Source organism: Austrofundulus limnaeus, unplaced genomic scaffold (genome assembly GCF_001266775.1).
Source record: "Austrofundulus limnaeus strain Quisiro unplaced genomic scaffold, Austrofundulus_limnaeus-1.0 Scaffold198, whole genome shotgun sequence".
NCBI classification, from domain to species: domain Eukaryota; kingdom Metazoa; phylum Chordata; class Actinopteri; order Cyprinodontiformes; family Rivulidae; genus Austrofundulus; species Austrofundulus limnaeus.
The window spans coordinates 735,754-756,025 of NW_013952600.1; the positions used below are offsets into that span (position 1 = coordinate 735,754).

Sequence of the window (20,272 nt, forward strand, 5' to 3'; positions counted from 1 at the left end):
CCCCCCGCCGCTTTGAAATAACTCGTTCAATTCTTGTTTAGATCCACTTTGTACCACTTCCTTTTCTCTGTGTCCTAATCATTCTCCTTTTAAGACCATCTGTTCAGTTTGCAACTTTATGGGCTTGACTGTTCTTTAAGGACATCAGAATTGCTAGAATCTTGAGATGCACAGGAAATAACAATGCTCCAATAAGATCCACACAAGAGGTTGCACATTAAAGCCAAACAGAGACAAACATTTTCTGACAACAGATAACTTGAGCTAAAAGCCCGAGGTCTGTATACCTTTCTCTTTCTTGTTTGTGTCTCCATGCTCTCATTCTGTCGTACACGACTTTAYTCCAAACTTCTCCGACAGACGAAGCCTGTGCAACCACGTGGGAGTGTGTTTGTCTTTATGCATGCAGTGTTGGGGTTTCTTTTACCTTCAAAGAGAAGTACCTGCTCAGTGTGATGATACTGTGCATTCACACTCCAGTCTTTCTGCACGATTCTGTTTCACAAATGTCTCTCCTTCCTTCCTTTTTTTTTCTTATTCAGTGTTCATCTCTGCTTCAAAGCTCTCCCTAAAATAGGCCTTTAATCATAGTTTGGTGTGCGGGTGGCTCGGTGGTTAGAAGCTATAAGAAGAGGCCGGGTTGTATTTTTAGCAACCAGTGAGCAGGGAGCCCGAACACCAAGACAGGGTTCAGGTCAAGARGGTTTTAACCACTTTAAAGCACCAGGTGATCTCCATATCTCTTCTGTCGAGTTTTATATAGAAGTTGTAGATGTTTTGAGTGAGTTTTGCAGTTTGCTTTGGAGCTTTGGAGTTTGGTGAAGCTGTCAAAAATACCTGACAACAAGGCATGATTATGTCCAGATATGACATATATCTCAATACATAGCCAACAATGTATTAAAGATATGTAAACAGCAAAAACCAGTTAAACACAACACAAATCAGTCATAATTTATCTTGTTAAAATTCTATTTGTTACAGTATGACAAAGCAAACTAATTACTCTATGTCCGTTATTAAAGCTAAAGTTTTGCTACCTAAATAATGGCAACTCACGTGTTTTAAAAAATACTCTCACAATTCACAACTCAAAAAAGTGAGGCTTAGTGAAATATAATATTAGAAACTTTAGGCTGTTTTGGAAGACAGTACCGCTGCATGCTTTATTGGGAAAAGTGGAACTTTTATGGCGAGGGTAGTCCACGGGCCAGAGATCTATTACTGCTTGTAGGACAGAGGTTCTACAGAGTTTTCATTCCCCCCTCTGTGATGTCTTCTAAATGGACCAAGGTGGTCTGTAAGAGTATGGGGCGTCTTCTGAAAGAGCCTTCTGCTAGCATCAGWTGTGTTTAAAACTCAACAGAGATCACCAAAATGTATTTTCTACATTATAAATTTTAAGTTAACATTTTACCTGGTGTATTGGTTGAAGCACTTTTTAGGTGATCGTTGCTGTTACTGGAGGTGCTGCAGCTCTCCTCTTCCACTGTAAGCACTAAGAATGAAAAAATACAATACAGTTAAACGGCAGAAACTAAAAGAAGCATCCATACAAGATATAAATATAATTTTAAACTTTTTCTAAATTGTAAGCCTGTTTGCAGACATTTCAGTCACTAATTAAATGAATCAAATTATAACAGTGCAAAGATATTTTCGTCTTGATTTAATCCCAAAGCTGTATTAGCACACTGTTTTTCTACCAATCTAATCATATTGTGTGCATATTGTTTTAAATGTGTTCATTTCCACTTCCATATTAAGCCTAGGCAGCAGTCATTTCTTGACAGTTAATGTTTTTTTTTGTAAAATTTAATAAGTTGATGTCAAAAGGAAGGAAAAAGCATCCAATATTAACAAGCCAACTCATTATGTGACAGAAAATTTCCTTCATCTTGTCGGTTTCGAACTGAATATTTTAGCAAACATTTTTTTAAATTTTGTATTTTACTTTTGATTACTTTCCACACAGTTGCGTTCTTACTCTGCTTGATTTCTTTTAGCCCTTGTTGTGTGTTCATTTATAAAAAAATAAATAAATTTCAAAAATCAGCCACATTTCCAAGGCAAACATTTTTTTAAATTTTGTATTTTACTTTTGATTACTTTCCACACAGTTGCGCTCTTACTCTGCTTGAATTTTTTTAGCCCTTGTTGTGTGTTCATTTATAAAAAATAAATAAATTTCAAAAATCAGCCACATTTCCAAGGCAAACATTATACTGTGTTCCATCGTATTCAGTGATAACTGACTCCTGATCTGGTGTCTTTAGAGACAATAAAAAGCAGATTCACGTAAAGCTTGTCACGTTGTCAAGGTTTTCTTTTCAGGTGCTGCTATGTGACATTCTCTTAACGATGTGACAGAGCTGACTCATGTTTCACGTGAAATGTCTTTCAGCTGGCGCTTTCATTGACACGTTAAACCAGTAGCATTGTGTGTAAATGTTAAAGTTAAACACACACAGAGTAGGTGTGGTAGTTGTACTGTTCAGACATTGAGGTTTGGCAAAAATAATTTATAAGTGTATAAAAAAACTAAGTTGTGTTCAGTGCTAGCATCAGAATCAGGACATTGCTAACAGGTAACCAAAAAGGAGGGATTCAGATTTAAAGCTCACACTTCCTCTATTTTCTCATCTATTTCATAAAGCATGCACACAATTTTGGAAAAATAAACACAAAAAGTATTTTTGTACCATAAAGATAAAAATTTTAAAGWAGAAAACTTTTAACTGGCAAGGATTCAGGCTAGCTGTCAGCATCTGTTAGCATGACCTGGTCTTTTCGAGACCTAAAAATACTGAGTAATGTGATCAACACTTGTACTTAAAAAACAACATTAAGATAAATTCCTATTTCCATCCATTATTTTCCACTAATTCCGAGGGCAGCAGCTTGAACAGGRAGGCCCAGACCTCTCTTTTYYYMGSCACCTCTTCCAGCTTTTCTGGGAGGATTCCAAGCCAAGAGACATARTCCCTCCAGCRTGTTCTGGGTCTTCCTCGGRGTCTCCTCCTAGTCAGACATGACTGAAGCTCCTCCCTAGGGAGGCATCCAGGAGGCACCCTTACCAGATGACTGAACCACCTCAACTGGCCCCTCTCGATGTGGAGGAGCAGCGGCTCTACTCTGAGTCTCCCCCTGATAACTTAACTTCTAACCCYATCTCTAATGCTACATTCACACCAAAYGCGTTGCGCRCCTCCAAAACTCTCAAAACACACGCATCCTGACGCTGGTGTCCAGTGAGGAAAGACGCATTCGATGTGGACGAAGACGTGCTTCTTTAGACACGCGATAGGAGGAGCCTTTTAACCGTAGTTATGATAACTTACCAAACATGCYGACTTCCTCACTAATCATCCTCCAGGCAARRTCCTTTTTATTTATATCACGATAAGGGACACTGGAATGATCATAAATGATCAGACTATCAGTTTTTCCTCCATTGTTTGTGTGATCCRATTTCCCGGGCTTCCAGTATTTCCAGCTCATCACCAGTACGTCACTGAGCAGAGTCTCTCTGATTGGTTGATGCGACGCGTCGAGCAGCACAAGTTCAGATTTTCCAACTCGAGCGTCGGATGCTTTGGACGTGCCGCACCCACGGAAAATGCTCACGACATGTGCACTGCTTTGAACCGCGCTGCTCCAAATGTGCCAGACGTGCTGCTCGGCTTCTAGACGTCCTTAGATGCACGTCCACCATTGACTCTGCATGTAAACCAGATGCTCCTGATGCTCTAAACGTGTTTGGTGTAAATGTAGCATCAGAGAGAGTCCAGGTACCCTGCAGAGAAAACCTATTTCAACCGCTTGTATCCGTGATCGTGTTCCTGTTTGTCATTCCTGTTTCATGTATTTTTAATAACCTTATTCTTGAATATATTGTACAGGGTGATCCACTGTATCCCTGAGTTTCCCGGTACAATGACTGCACTGTAATTGCCTCCACCAAGGATGTTGTTTTTGGTAGCGTTGGTTTGTCTGTCCATCTGTGCACAAGATGACTCAAAAAGTTATGAAYGTATTTCCATTAGATTTTTAGGGCATGTTGGGGTTGTCACAAAGAACAGCTGATTAAACCCTAACCCTAACTCTTGGTGATCTGGCAGAGCTGCAGTGAAACGGAAAAAAAAACAGAGAACAGAGGAGTTGCCAGAGGCTGCTTTTTAGCAATGATGTCATACTGTGACAGCCAGTCAGTATCCAGCAGAACTTTATTCACCCAATCACAGCTCAGCAGCTGCACACTCTCATTTGCATAACCTAGAGTCCTTTCAGAGGTGTGCACTCTTCAACAGCTTCTAGTTCAGTATTTATTTCATGTGTTTTAAAAGACATTTGAAGCAGGAGCCTAGCTTTTTTCATGAACTTCATTATCAACCCCAGGCGAATATACCGTATGTACCAGGGAAGATAGGTACTTATGTTGTACTAGTTTAGAATAACTTGTACCAAACACACTAACAGTATACTGTCTGTGCATTTAAGGCAGAATTGATTAATTTAAATTTATTTGGCTTGTTTATATATTTAAATTGTTCTTATGGTTTCAAAGAAGCTGACCGGTGTGTGTTTACAGAAAATTGCTCATATAGATTGTAGTTAGTTGGCAAAAATAGCTTTAAAAACAGCAATTCCTAATTAAAGCATTCAGCAATTATATTCTAAATCCCTATTCTGTTTGATTTAAGCTTAWGAATGTAACGAATTTGCAATGTTCTCAGGCTGGAGACATGATAAACAGTTGTTGTTGTGTCTTCTCGTTGGCTTTATGAGAACAGTACTATTTAGTCAGGACACGAACGAGTCCGAAATGCCCACTCTCCTTCATTTTTATTGTCTTTTTATCACAGTTCCACAACCATTTGAAGACAGAGAGAGAGAATGGTTTTGTTTTGTTTTTTTCATTTTGTATAGCAGTGCTCCTCAATCATCCCTTTAGTTCATGTTTCTGACCTTGGTCAGGTCATCTGAGTTTCCGGTGCTTTGCATTCTCTCTTCCATTCATTTTCTGTGCATTYGCCGTTTTCTTTGTATGGCTTCCATCATCTATTGGACTCATTACATCTCCCTTTAGATTTGCTCTCAATATCTTCTTTGCACTCTTTTCTATACGTTCCACCTTTTTTCAGCTTCCTAGAAAAGTTGCACCTGAGCATCAAAGGCCTTGTAATTGTACCTAAACCAACTGTAGACATTCACTTGCTGAGACCTTAAAGTGACAGAAAAACCTGGAAACACTCATGCTTTAAAGATGTAAATGGTATTCAGATGTCTGCCACAGAATAAATTTGAGGCTGATTATCCTCAGAGTACAGAGCAACAACAGGGTTCTTACCAAGTTAGTGGTTCAAGACTCGATCCTGATTCATCTTCATGTGTTTCTGTTCTTTTTAGTGTCTGTTCAGTCAGAACAACAGCTGTCTTTTATCAAACTTACATTTCTAAAATCTCACTAATGCTGTTTGCGCTTAAGCACACACACACAAATACTTGCTAACCTGCACACAAACATTGATGACCCACAGCTGTGGCCACTCGTGTAGCAGTTAAATCCACAAACCCACACTGATGCAGATTACAACCTCTCGCACACTCCAACTCAAGCACACGCACGCGTTGCCTTGGGGCCGACGCAGTGTGGTGGCAGATGGTAAGTGTGTCTTGCACGTATTGCTCCTTAATGACAGAGCTGATCTGATCACTTCAAAAAAAAAAAAAAAACAGCCACTCAGAGCAGAACTCTCCCTCAGCCGGTGGAGAGATGTTGGAGTCACCGAGCAGGTACCCCGGAGAGCTTTTGAGGAGTTGATGCAAGCCAGTGTGCAAATGCAACGGGGCTTTTAGCTCACGCCGAAAGCCCATCTGTAGGTACACGTGTGCGGATGTGCACCGATGTGTGTTTGTGTGTCTCATCGGTACTCTGGAGTTTTTTTTTTTTTTGCAGCGGCCGTGTGCAACACAGCAGATGTGCTCAGCTCTCCCCTGAGGATGTTGCCCCTCTCTTCACTCACTCTCATCGTGCTTCCTCATCCGCACATGCCCTCCAATGTTTATTCGACGCTTCTCTTCAGATAATAAGCTGACTCCAGTACTTGTCCGTCCCCCCCACCCCACCCCGCTCAACTTCCTTTGTTTGGTTTTTCAGCCCAGCCTCTCCTTCCAGTCCTCTGTAGGTCGCAGGGTTTTTTTTAACAAACTGATTTTAGAGTTCAGTGTGGTTTCAGGGGGTTTGCTGAGACTYGGTGCACTGGAAATGCCTCCTGCAAATACGTCACGGCGCATTACTTTCTTTACACAGAAAAAGGTCACAAGTTTAAATCYACCGTTTCATTTAAAATGCATTTGGAGGCGTTGGGTTTGACGGATTTGTCTTAGTGACTCAAATGAGGAAAGGAGGAAAATAAAGACTCTCTGATGCAGTTTGTTGTGAACATGTAGAGGAGAAGCAGACTGATTGAAGACGCCAAAATGATCTGTTCTCCTGATGTTTTTATATTAGATATCTTGTGTTTGGTGATTAGCCGTGGAGCCTCGGCAGAGTGCAGGTTTGTCTTGTTTTGTCTGTTTAAAGCTGACTTTAGATATCCAGGCTAATGTCATGGAATAAAAAACACTGGCAGCTGTTTGTTTCGTGACTTCTTCCTTCCAAACCACATTAGAGAAGATTTGATTCAATATGTTCAGGATTAAAGGTTACAGCTTCTGATTATAATTTAAAGTTTTTGAAGCTGCAGAGATTTTTAATGGGATTTTTTTTCAAGTTTCTTTGCAATTCATCCATCCATTATGTATACCCACTTCTTCCTTCCAGGGTCACGGGGGTCGCTGGTGCCCATATCCAACAGTCACTGTGTGAGGGGCGGGGTACACCCTGGACAGGTCACAAGTCCATCACAGGGACACACAGAGAGACAAACAACTATTYACTCTCTCACTCACCTACGGACAATTTAGAGTTACCAGTTATGTTTTTGGTCTGTGGGAGGAAACTGGAGTACCTGAAGAAAACCCACRCATGCACAGAGAAAATGTGCAAAYTACCCAGAAAGGTCCAGGRCTGAGATTTGATCMAACAACCTTCTTACTAAGAGGCAACAGCTTTACTAACTGAGCCACTTGCCGGCCGTTTCTTTGCAAAGTTGGCAGAAAATTATATGGTTCAAACATAGGAAAATGAAAATGGATAAAAACTGACAGTTATCAGTCCATCTGTAGCGTTAAAGATTTAACGCGTAATAACGAATAACAAACGTTTTGCTGAGTGACAAAAATTGCGCCTGTTATCCCTCATTGACAGCCGTCATGTGCATTGCCCCCAGACAGAGCTCGGTCTTGCRGACCCTGCAGCCCACAGTGTGTGATTGGTCAGAAYGTTGTGGGTGACGAAGCGGAGCAGCTCTGTGCAGCGACGCTCCGAGCAGTGCTTGTCATTTTGCTGAAAATGATCCGTTCTCTGAAACCAGTAAATTAGCAAGATGCACAGCTTTGATGAGCAGCTGGTGTGATCTTATTGACCATGTGAATGTACTACTTGGGTTCTATCCAGCCCTGCTGTTAAGAAGGAAAGAAACGTTTTTCCTCCTCGGATTCCCCACCCAACACAATTCTGATACATTGATGAGTGAAAACAACTCTCTTCCCTGCTACCACTGTTGTTGTTTGTGTGCTTAGTTATGCGCTGGGCTATTGGGAGTGCTATCTAAGAGCAGAGGGAGAAGTTACAAAAATTCATCCCCCGATGCATCTTCAGCCCAATTATTGGTCTGAAAAAAAACTTCTGAAAGGACGTAATCGTGCTGTCTCATTTCATACTGGAGTATAAACCAAGCTTCAGGCCTCTTATGCATCACTCCTGAGATGGTTTATTGGTTAGTCTCAAAASGTTTGTCCATGCTGCCTCGCCAAGGGTGAAAACTTCAGCGTTAACATCACAAGAAACCACAGAGAAAAACATTCTGAGCTTGTCTCAAACTTCCCGTTTTCACTGTTTATAGATTCCTTTCAGTGATTCTAGCAAAAAGTCCACATGGATCCACCAAAAGTACATTTTGAAAAATCTTTGTTTATCTCACTAATAATTGTATTTGTGTGGATGGAYGGTGCAAATCCTGCAGAAAAAAACTATTTCAAATAAAAATATCCAGGGTAGTGCAGACGAAGCTGCAAGATTTCTGTTTCACCTRCGGTCTCAAATTGTTATAAAATTTGTGCTTTGCTACCAAAAAATGACATGGATTGTCTTCATAAGTATAATCATTTTGTGTTTGACATGTTATTTGGTGACTAAAACAAAAATAAACCGAAGCTTGAGATTCCGACCTGGGTTTTTGAAACTACCATTAATGATAACTAATCTAGAAATGCACACTTGGCCACAAGTTAAATGATGCTACAAGACAGAAAAACTGAAAAAATAAATAGATAAATAAACTTTAAAAAATAACACATTTATACAATATATTATTGCAACTTTCAGTTAACCGTACTAGATTTAACTTGATGGAACAATTTCCAAAATCTGGTCCAACAACTCTTTCATTCAAGATCTTCATGATAAAGTTAAGTTCCKACACTCTTTGTGTTCCCTGTTGGTTCAGCTATCACACAAGGTTCAAACCTGCAACTTTTTTTGTGACTTTGGCACCACCTATAGTTTAAAGGAGTCAGTGCAGTTGTACATATTGCCACTTTTTATACCTTTTCTTTTAATAATAAAATGGAAAACAAAGTTTTCTAAGAGGACTACCTTTGAGGAATAGCTTTCAGACAAAAGTGTCAAAAATGGGTTTTTAACCAAATAATTCTTAACAAAAAACAACCACAAACTCATGCGACACTAAGGGTGTATAAGTAGTTGAAATGCTGCATTATTCTTACAGTATACTTTGATTTTCTGACCTTGTTCTTTCTCTTGTTGTTCTCACACATATGCAAACTCACACCTACCCTGATTTTCTTTTTTTCCACAGCWGGCCTCTCCGCGTACAGAAATCCATTTCGTCTCAACTAGGCCTCTGCGTCACACGAGCGTTCAGTCACATTACAAATCGCACCCATCCTGCCACTCCCTCTGCAGAGTTCAGCTATTTTCAGTCCCAAAATCAAAGCAAGAACAGAAATGTAAAAAATATCTGTTGTGGTGCAAAACAGGATAAAAAAAAAGATACTTTAGGAYGCGTTTTTGTGTTGTCATCATTGCACCGTGTTTTGCCCACATTCCATCTGCCCAGACAACATGGAAGCGAAGGAGAAAAACAAGGTGACACCGCGGTACAAACAACAAGAGCGTGGAGAATGGAAACTAAACACCGTCCTTCTCCTCTTTCCTCCTGTCTCTGTCTTGCTYTCCTTTCTGCTTGTTTGTGGGTATGCTAATGAGGGGATTTGAATGTGTACATCTGTGTGTGAGGGATCTCGCGGAGCAAAACAGCAGGTGCATCTTTGTAAACATTTGGATGATAAAAATAAAAATTTCATCAGTTTTTTTTCCTCCTGTGCAGAAAGGATCATTGATGATTCTGTGATCTGAAATTAGACAAATCACATCACTTCTTTCTTTTTTTTTTCTCCTCTTCTCTCCAAAGAATCAATAACAGGGTTGACAAAGAGGCTAACRTGCTATTAATTTTCTGAAGGATAGCCTGAACTTAGGAAAAATCCAGCTTGTAATRAACTGCAGGCTGCATGAGGATGAGCAGGCAGGATAATGAACAATCTAATCACCCCTGCAGATTTACACCCATTATTAGTGTGCATTTATACGCACCCCTCTGCATTCTGCCCACGTTCTCGCTCGGATCTCATTTTCCTCTCGCAATAATGCTCCTATAGGTCTACAAATCCAAGAGCTGTTGTGTTTAAATGCTCTGCGGAGTCAGATTTAAGCTGCTCCTTCTTCAGACGGGGATTCTTCTTAATGTTGCAATGCTGTCTTGTAACGGCCTCTGATCTAAAAGCTGCGAGGCCTCAAAAAATTATGTTATCTAAAAACAAGGGTAGTAGAATTTCTTAATACAGAAAATGCCAATCCTAGTGGAAGTTTTATGCACACATTTCGACATCAAACCTGATAATAAACTCCTTTTAAAAACAAAGATTTCTGCAGATTCTGCCCTCGTGCAGCCTTTAAATGGTAAAATCTTCTATTTTCAACAACGTATTTCTWTAGAAGCTCCAGATTCTTTCAGACACGTTACAGGAACGCTTACAGACCGCCGCTCTTTGTTAAACCAAGAGCTGCTCTAAGAGAGCATCTTAGCCTTGTGTTTATTTGCACAGCCTTCCTAAATAAATGATTACCTTATCTTTCTCATGACGTGAAGATCAGGGACTTATCAGGCTCGCCCTTCAGATTAACTTGTGTGCCAAGTTCTTAAAGTAAACAGAGAAGCTGAGAAGCTCTACGTGCAGCGCTGCAWCCTGCAGGAGTATTTTACCACTGAGCTTGAACCTGAGCAGATAAGAGCTTTTATTTATTAAYGGCTTTTTTGTATACAGCAGCTTCATGTAAGTGATTACAAGGAACAATTATGTTCAAATAAAATTTACTGCAAGGGTTGAACCCAATTTGGGGCCATTTTTGTGGGCATTCTGATGCATTTTTAAGAAAGTTAGAACTGGGGGGCTCCACAATGGACACATTTTCAAATACTCYATAGGGTTTACTACTTTTTATATTGTCTAATGGTGCGTTCACACCGAACGCGATTTCAGCGTCAAAATCGCAGCCAACGCTGAAGTTTGAAGCTTGTGCACTTTGAGGTCAGACGCAGGACAGCTGCGCTGCACGGCGACAGCCGCCCCGCCCCCTCCCTCCTCTGTCGGGCTCTGTTTAATGTCGGACGAGGAAGTGCTTTGCTTTATTTACAGAGAGCAAGAGCATGTCACCTCATCAGATAATTAATTCATAATTAATTCACCAGATAATTCAGAGTAGAGGCTCACAGCTCGCTTTCAGGACTATTTTTTCAGTCTGATGAGTCGCTGCCACGCATTGCTGCGGATCAGGACACGACTGCAGCACTCATTTCAGCTAAAGAGCAGGAGCTCTGTCTGTTTCAGGTTAGTGGACATCATTCAGTAAACTGTCCCGTCGGGAAATATGTCRCTACGTCACACAGTGGAGTCTCTCTGATTGGTTGACGCTGCGCGTCGAGCTGCAAAAGTTTAGATTTTCTAACTTCAGCGATTTGCGCCTCAGCGCGTCGAACGCTCAGATCGTTCAAATCGTTCAAATCGCGCTGCTCTAATCGCGCTTGAGGCGCCGCAGAACTTCCCGACGTTGCTTGAAGCGCGTCCACCATAGACTTTGTATGTAAACCTGCTGCTCCTGATGCTGAAATCGCGTTCGGTGTGAACGCACCATTACTTCCTGTTTACTCTCAAGCTATTAAAATGTAAAACTGTAATTCTGAACCTTAATACAATGGACTRTGTATTGGGCACATGCAAATAATACAGTCATTTTGAAAAATAGCCTTTTGGCTAATTTTAGTGCATTTACATTTAGCCATTTTTCATTAATAGACATTGTCCTTGTTAAATAAACTAAAAAAAGTAAATATTCTGGTTGTATTTGTACCACAGATAGGAAGATTACATTACAACCTGACAGCTTCTGGTTCAAAGTCATGTTTTAGTTCTTCTGTTGTAAAGAGGCTCAATAAACTTCGTTCTTGACTGTGAACCAAATCCTTTGTGTTTAAAACTGTATCAGTGGCAATTCAATGTTGACATTTTGGTAACTCTGAGTTCAAGTGCTTCATTTATAAGTTCAATCAATAACTCTACAGTTAGACGAGTCCAATCGTGAGAGGAGATGGTCYGGTGTGATGCAGAGACTGAATGAGATCCTGAAAAAGGGACTCTTTTAGTTATTATAGTTTAGTGAGACCATTATATAGTATGGTTTAGAGAAAAAAAGACAAGAAAACAGAGTGGGAAGTAGCAGAGCTGAAGACGACGTTCTCCTTAGGAGTGACATGGATGGATAAGATTAGGATTGAGATCATCCGAGGTACAACAGGTTGAACCACTGGTAGATAAAGCTAGACTGAAATGGTTTGGACATGTCCAGAGGACGGACAGAGGGTATATTGGTGTTAGAGATGCAGAAAAAGAGAAAGAGGAGATGGGGATGCAGACAGGACAAGGAGATAGTTGTGGTAAGGGTGGCGTGAGATGGACAAGGATGACTCGCTGTGGTGACCCCTGAAGAGAAATCAGCTGAAAGAAGTTTGTCTATAGAGTTGTTGCAGTTACGTTACAGAGACTATTTTTGCCATGATGGACACCAATTTGCATTGTACTGTGTGCAGGTACTAAAATGTGATGGTGTGCATACAGTTGGTTGTGTTTTATTTTCACACAATCACCAAAGTGATACCATTGCTCAGCACTTGAGACTGAGTTCTGAGGTCTGAGTCCAACCTGCTGTGAGTCAGCGAAACACTAAACCTCCCTGCATATAAAGCTCATCCAGCCCTCAGAGTGGGAGACCGAGACATCGCACTGTAGAGGCATGGATGGGGGGCAGGCAGAGGCACGTTCAGGCAGCAGGGCAACTCACATCTAAAAAGGCAATTTCTTGTTGGAAGGGCACCAAGAGTCAAGTTTCCCAGGCGACAGGAAGGTGTGACCCACACAGGAGGCACCAGGAGAGAGATAAATGGGAAGGAGAGTGACTGGGAACCTGAGAGTGCACCAGAACCCTTGTTACTAATTATATACCTTTTCTACGTTGTCAGGTTTAACTGTCTTCTCAGACCTCACTAAGCCTTTTAATAAATAGGAGCAGTCTACTGTTCCGATCCTTTTTTAAACAGTTTGATGTCCCCCTGATGATTTGTACACCCTGTTTCAGAACACGAGACAATTATTTGGATGATGTTAGGGGAAATGTTCTTGCTCTTCTTAATAAGACTGACACAGCGCTGGGATAAACCAACAAAGGAAGCTACTGTCTAACATGAGAGATAAACATAAATCAGGTGATTCTGCTTGGCCTCTTGAAGGAGTATTAGGTTATGAGACCAATACAAAAAGCTACATCTGTTCTTGAGTACGACTCTTTTTCTTTTTGTTGTTTGGATGTTATAATAGCTTAGACTGCTTTGAGGAGCATGGCAATGTGCCATCGACGTCCACGTCTTCTTTCCATTTCCAYGGTTAACAAGAACAAAATCCTAGATCTTCCTGCTCTGACTCCTCATCCAACAACACCAGCCTCTCTCCATCATCTGATACGCCCTCCTTCCACTGTAGTTGTTTATATGCTTAGCAATGCACGACGTATGCTACATTGGGGGTGCTGTGGGAGAAATTATGATGATTTATTTCCTGCATTCTGCCTGATTATAAGCACTCAGTGAGCCAAAAACATCAAAAATGACGTAATCACAGATCTGTTGGCCCACGTCTTGTTGAAGTATAAACCAGTCTCATCATTTGTTGTCAAGAGGTCATGGTCACCTTTTTCCCAGGTGTCAAGTATCCCACAGTCACTTGACACCTGGGAAACACAAGTACAAGTTGTTTTTYAGTTTTCACTCAGCTCCCAAATGAAATATCGGGTTTCTTTGCCGCCAATTGTGTAATTCCCACACAAGCTGCTAAACTGTGTGGTTGKTTAATCTAAGCATTGTCCTGTTTGCAATGAAAATGAGCAACAAGAACAAAAAAGCAGTGAACAGCTTTTAAGTTTAATCCTTGTCAATATGTTGCCTAACTCAACAAGTTTCTATAGGCCCTAAATTGCAACAACTATAGTCCCTGGACAGATAAGTTGAAAGTAGGAATCCACAGGAAGAGAAAACATCTTAACCCTCCTGCTGTCCCTGGGTCAAAATGACGTACAGTCTAAACTCCATGTGGCCATGTGGGTCATTTTGACTCAAGAGCAGCAAGAGGGTTAAGATAGAGAAAGCATATAAAATCAGTCCGTCKGTCCGTTTTCTTCCTCTTATCTGGGGTCGGGTCACAGGGTCGGCAGCCTAAGCAGAGACCCAGACTTCCCTCTCCCCAGCCACTTGGGCCAGCTCCTCTGGGGGAATCCCAAGGTGTTCCCAGACCAGCCAAGAAACATAGTCCCTCCAGCGTGTCCTGGGTCTTCCTCTGGGCCTCCTCTCAGTGGGACATGCCCAGAACACCTCACCARGGAGGCGTCCAGGAGGCATCCTAACCAGATGAACCACCTCAACTGGCTCCTCTCGACGTGGAGGAGCAGCGGCTCTACTCTCAGTCCCTCCTGGATGACTGAGCTTCTCACCCTATCTCTAAGAGAGAGCCCAGACACCCTGCTGAGGAAACTCATTTCAGGCGCTTGTATCCGYGATCTTGTTCTTTCGGTCACTACCCAAAGCTCGTGACCATATCCATGAAATAAATTGTTTGATTTTTATGTTTTTCATCCAGATGTCCTGGACAGCATGGCGAGGTTCAGCATCCAAGGAGTATTCAACTACAGTATGCTGACCCTGTCTGACCACGAGAGGGTTTTGTACGTTGGAGCGCGAGAGGCTCTGTTTGCCCTGGACCCCAACGATATCAGCAAACAGCTACGTCCACAGGTAACRCACACGTTTAAACACAAATACATTATGAAGACATATTTTGGCCGCTGAATGAGATCAAAGCATTTCCATCTCCACCATGTGTACAGGAAAAGATGTGTCACAAATTGATTATCGACTGCACACCCGTGTATTCTGAAATGCCTTTGTAGAACTGCGGCGAATTAAATGATAACACTACATTTGTCAACAGTGGGCTCTGATGAGCAGTTCATGGACAAAACCCATCTCCCTCACAGCTTTGTTGCATGCAGAGATAAACATTCATTCCAATTTAATTAGGACCAGTCATGATAAAAAACATCTAGACATCACAGAATTTCATCTTTGAAAAGGAGGAGAGAAAACATAAAACATCATAAGTGTCTCACTTTTTGTGCTTCCTATTAACTGACAGAATAAGCTAATAGGGACTTTTCTATTGTCTGTTTTACATTTCAGAGGATTTGAGAACACAAACAAAACAGACTGTTGCTGACAATAAATGGGACTAATAAAAATGTTAACTGAGTCACAACAGATGGAGCTTTTTTCTTCAAGCAGGCCTTAAAAAGCTAATAGTGTACAAACAGAAAAAAACTGTATTTTCAATATGTCCTCTTAAAAGGTTGAAAATACATAAATTTGTCTGTTAGCAAAAAGCTAAAGAATTGTTTTTAGTGCGGAAATAGCTCTTTGTAACTACAATCTAAGATCTAAAATATTATTTTCAAATTAAAAAGGCTAAAAATCACACTCATAAACTTTTTTTCATCAATCTWAAACCATTCGAATCAGTTGTCAGCTAAAATAGTGACTATTTTTAGCTTGAGGGGATTAGCGCCTAGCAAAATCTTGCAGGTGTTTTCTACCAGATTACACCRTAATGCTGAAGAATTAGCATTAATTAACATAGCAATACAGCCCTTAAGCTTTAATGGTGCTGAGTATTAAAGCTTAAGGGCTAATATTAGCAAGAAACGGAGTGAAAATGCTGATGCTTAGCATGTTAGCCRTCTGTGTTTCAATTATGCTAATGATTCAAAAGGATAAAGGGCATTTATATTTGTAGCGAAGCATAAAACTCTTTGTTCCTTTATGTCACTATTTTGATTTTGATTTTCATGACYTTATACTTCACAGGTATTTTAACATTCCAGTCTCAAAAATAGTGTTAGAAAAAAATGATGTTTACAGCTCTTTTGATAAATGTAACGGCAGGTGTTTTCAGGCATTTTACATCTGGAAGTGTTRGTGTGCAGCTATTAGCTCCAATATTTGTTTTCTGTCACTACCAAAAATATCTAACATGAATCAGGGTTTTAGATACGCTCACCCTTGTGTTTTTCTTTCCTTTTTTTTTCTTGTCTTTGTTGAAACGTGTGTTTTGTGTTTTTCTGTACAGCACTCATGAGAAAACCTGTACGCAGTATTAAAACCCTTGACTTGACCCACAGGACCTCCTCCTACACATACAGAGATGCTAAACCCTCAGAGATCCAGTCTGGTTTTGCTTTGCTCCCTCAATAATTGGTCTTTGTTGCAATCAATACAGTTACAGCCGTGCAATGAAGGTGTAGTGAACGGCCCGCAGCGSTTTGGGGATTTCTATCTGATTTACTGCTGTAATGAGAAGTTATTAGATGCACACACACACCCACACACACTGTGACACACAACTCTGTTTGACTGAGGGTTATGGGTCTCACACTAATGATAAGGCCACCTGTTGTCAGCCCCCAGCGTGCAGTATGGATGGAAGGAGCCAACAGGAAAAATGACTGAGCACGAATGAAGAAATAGTTCTTCCCTTGTGTTTCCTTGTGCCCATCATTCTCTCCCTCCTTCTCCTCCTYCCTTTCCTTTAACTGCTCCTCTTTTCCTTTGCCGCTGTCTCGCCCACTGTTTGTCTTCATTACTTTCATCACCATCTTCCTTCCTTGGATATTCTCTGGGGATGTGGGGATTTTTTATTTTTTTCATTTCTGGATTTAGACTTTGTAGACAAGCAGCTCCCGTTTTATGTTTTATCTTCGGTGCTGTTTAGTTTAGCTATTTTCTTCATGATGGTGGTGGGTTGAGCTTCACCTGAACGCGCTGGTTTAACCTGAAGRAGGATTCACCCACGCAGGAGAATCAATACTGTCATCTTCAACTGAGCTAATCAAATTGAAAAGTTAATTCATAGTAGCTCGGATGTAAATGCTCTATCCCCCGCATTTTTGTTCCGGGAAGTTCAGCTCGCACTAGGAACAATTTGCAAGACCGGTTTCTAATTTTAGAGAAATGCTAATGGGCTTGTATGTTACTTGTATTCTATGCGCTGACGCTGTAGGAGGTAAAAAGATCTGCGAAGGACGTTTGAAATGCTAAAACCAAGTAGCCATGTAGTAGGGGTGCAACAATACATGTACCCGTATTGAACCGTTTAATACAATGCTTTAAGTTCAATACACACTTGTATTGAACAATACAGATTTTTAAATTTTATTTTATCAACTTGTTTTCTGAAGATGCTCTGTGTTGAAGGATCAGTGGATCTGTGTTCGACTACTCCACCTAGGCTGCATTTTCAGCAGCAGATCCACAGAGAAACTTACTTTCAGCAACATTTAATTTAAAAACTGTACTTTTGATGTTAAACTAATGTTCATAATTCATTTCAATAAATTATCAGTTAAAAGGGGCATGGAAATTTCTCTTTTTTGTATCAAAAAAATATCGAACCGTGAGACTAAAGTATCGAACYGAACCGAATTGTGAATTTTCTATATCTTTGCACCCCTACCATGTAATAGCTCGTAACTAACCTAACTGTTTGCATTTGGTTTGACGACAGATACTCGGAGGCGAATGGGGTTGCCTTATTATTAGAATCGTGTGACGTGCAGTGGGTGACATTTGTTTTGGTTCGTGCCTCTTTGCATGACAGCCGTTATCAGCGCTCGCAGCTCGTGATGACTGAAGCCTGGTACTGAGWTATAGCTCCTGAGGTACGAAAATGAAGAGTGATTTTTTTATTTACTTATATTTTTGTGAGTAATTAAAATAACCATGGAAACACAATTAAGAGGAAAAGCGAATGCTTAATTTTAGCCAGCCCTCCATTAAAAGTCTAATCACATTAGTTAAAGATGTAGAACCTACAGGTGAYGCTGCACAGCCAGAGAGTCTAATGATTCATTTAGTTATTAACTGTGATAATTAGAAATCCATCAGGAAAGTAAGTCCCTGAAAATGAAATTTAGTCTCTGGGAACAGGAGTACATTTAGTGGATTTTGGGTAAACCTCCTTACATATATGTAAAATGGATGGAACTCCATTCAGGAGTGGTGAGAAACTGGCAAGTCGTTCTGGTTTTATATTCTTTCAGAGACCATTAGGAGCCATGGTTGTTGTGCCRTTTAATGACCGTCTTTACTTTAAAGCTCCTTTTATTGACTTTTTGATTATATTGCAACAGTTCATTGTCTGGCTGCTGTTGGTTTGTATCCAGTAGAAGTAAAATCWGCTTAGAATGGCCATTATAACTATTTTTAATGATGTGAAAAACATCTAAAGGAAGCACAGTGGATTCTTCTGACCTCTGTCCACAGAGCAAAGTTCAACTATGTGTTGATGCGTAAAAAATAATGTGTTTTATTTCTTTTCTGTCCAGAAGCCCACTGTGATTCACCTTTTTTTTAGTTCATCTTTGATTCTTTGAGACAGTGGTGTTGTAAGATCCCTTCTTTAAGACCCTCTCTGTGTCCAGCCCACTACTAGTGGGTGCAACAGACCAGTACAGTAAAACAACCTGGACTGATGTCTTCAGCTGCACCACCTGTATTGACAAGTACACCTTATTCACCGTAACCTATTTTTTAAAATATGTTTATTGGCTCAAATAATGTATATGAGCTTACATTTTTATAGAAGAAAGCTGAAAGAGAAAAAGAACAYAGTGTTACTACTATTAGTGAGTCTTCTTGTTGCCATAGTTACAGCAACTAGTGGTCAATGSTGCAGCGTATTGGCAGAGCAAAGCAGCAGCGAGATGTGTGTGATGTTTTTTCCTTCTTTTTTTTGGTCTTTTCATTGTGATTCGTCTCAGAATGTATCTCATTATGAAGTATATTTTCCCTGCTGCAGCACAGATTCCCACACATAGAGATGTTCTACTAATGGCTGAAAGGCTGTCGATCCCCCTGCAGCGAGTCACATTTGTCTTTGTCGTTTCCCCACAGATCGACTGGCCGGCGCCCCAGGACAAGAAGAGAGAGTGTGTTGCCAAAGGGAAGAACAACCAGGTGCRGTGATTTTCAGTTCCTGCAGTTCTGCAGACAGTCCACTCTGTTCCCGGTGCAACGTGGTAGTTGGGTTTCAGAACAGTAGCTCGTACAGAAACTCCTGAAACTCATGAAAATCCTGAGGTGGTACCAAAAACAAAGAGCCGGAATGGAATTTCACATTTAACATGTTGTCTTAAGCAGGTTATTTTACAAATACAGTAGTACAGAAGATCTGATATGCATCTGTGTACTTTATCTTATTTTCATTTACACTTTATGTTTCTTTTTACTTACTTTAGTTATTTGGGCATCTTGTTCACAAGTGCTAGAGTAAGATGGATCGATGGATTGGGACCTTGTCCTCAAGTAATGAGGGAGTTGCTTCAGTCAATCTTTGTGAAGAAAGAGCTTAGTCAAAAGGCAAATCTCTCAGTTTACTGGCATCAGCTGTAAACAGCTTCCTTCACAGGGTGGCTGGGCTTAGCTTTACATAAAGGCTTAGCAGTTTCATTATCCAGGGAACTCATGTAGAGTCGCTGCTCCTCCGCACTGAAAGGARTCGGTTGAGGTGGTTTGGGCATCTGATTAGGATGCCTCCCTTTGTAGGTGCTCTGGGCACGTCCCACTGCTAGGAGGCCCTGAGGAAAACTCAGAACTTGCTGGAGGGATTATGCATCGTCTCTGGCTTAGGAACGCCTCGGTGTCCCCCAGGTCGAGCCCAAAATAGTCTYTGGGGAGAGAGAGACGTCTGGGTTTCTCTYCTGGACCTGTTCCTTCCACGACCCGACTATGGATAAGCTGTAGGAGATGGAGATATTGAGGAAAGCAATGTCAGTACTCAACTTATGGAAGCTTGTCCACTCCTAAATTCCTTTTTTATAAAAACAATTAAAAAAAACATGATGCGAATGACCTCCTGAGACCCTGCATCCTAATGTTGAAGACTTTGGTTTTAGACCAGTCGTCTTCATTCAGAGAGACTAGACTTTAAGTATTATTTTGAATTTTAAAGATAAAACTGTCTGGTCAAGGAGGTGCCAATGGGAGGGCACCATTTTTTTTTAACAAAATGGCAATTCCCACCTCGGGCCCCCCCCCTTGGTGGCGCCCCTGAGGTCGTAATCTGAGTGCAACATTTCTCAGTTCTCTCAATTAGCTGTTGTTAAGTCTGTCTGGGGCTCCTGTCTGGAAACCTTCCAGTCATTACATTAGCACACAGAGAAGTGCATCAGTCAGACTGACTCGGGGTCAGCAAGTTTTACACAGGTCCGATTCAGCACGTGCTTTTTTTCTCCAGCAGCAAAAAAAGTTAATTAAAAAAACAAATTAAGTGGTTGATGGTGAGGAAGGTTTTAGTGACACTACAGTAAACAGATGAAGGGTCTTTATATTCAACACTTATCACACACTTACACGTTACTGTAAATGTAAAAAAA

General features: G+C 40.8%; 1 protein-coding gene across 1 annotated transcript in view; it reads left to right on the plus strand.

Moving 5' to 3' along the window:
- Window positions 1–20,272, plus strand: part of sema4c (sema domain, immunoglobulin domain (Ig), transmembrane domain (TM) and short cytoplasmic domain, (semaphorin) 4C) — a gene marked incomplete at its 5' end in the record, with an annotated part of 87,599 nt that overhangs the window by 32,773 nt on the left and 34,554 nt on the right. Inside the window, 2 exon segments of the mRNA XM_014018644.1 lie at window positions 14,428–14,582; window positions 18,792–18,854. Of these exon segments, the coding sequence (XP_013874098.1) occupies window positions 14,428–14,582; window positions 18,792–18,854 (218 nt within the window).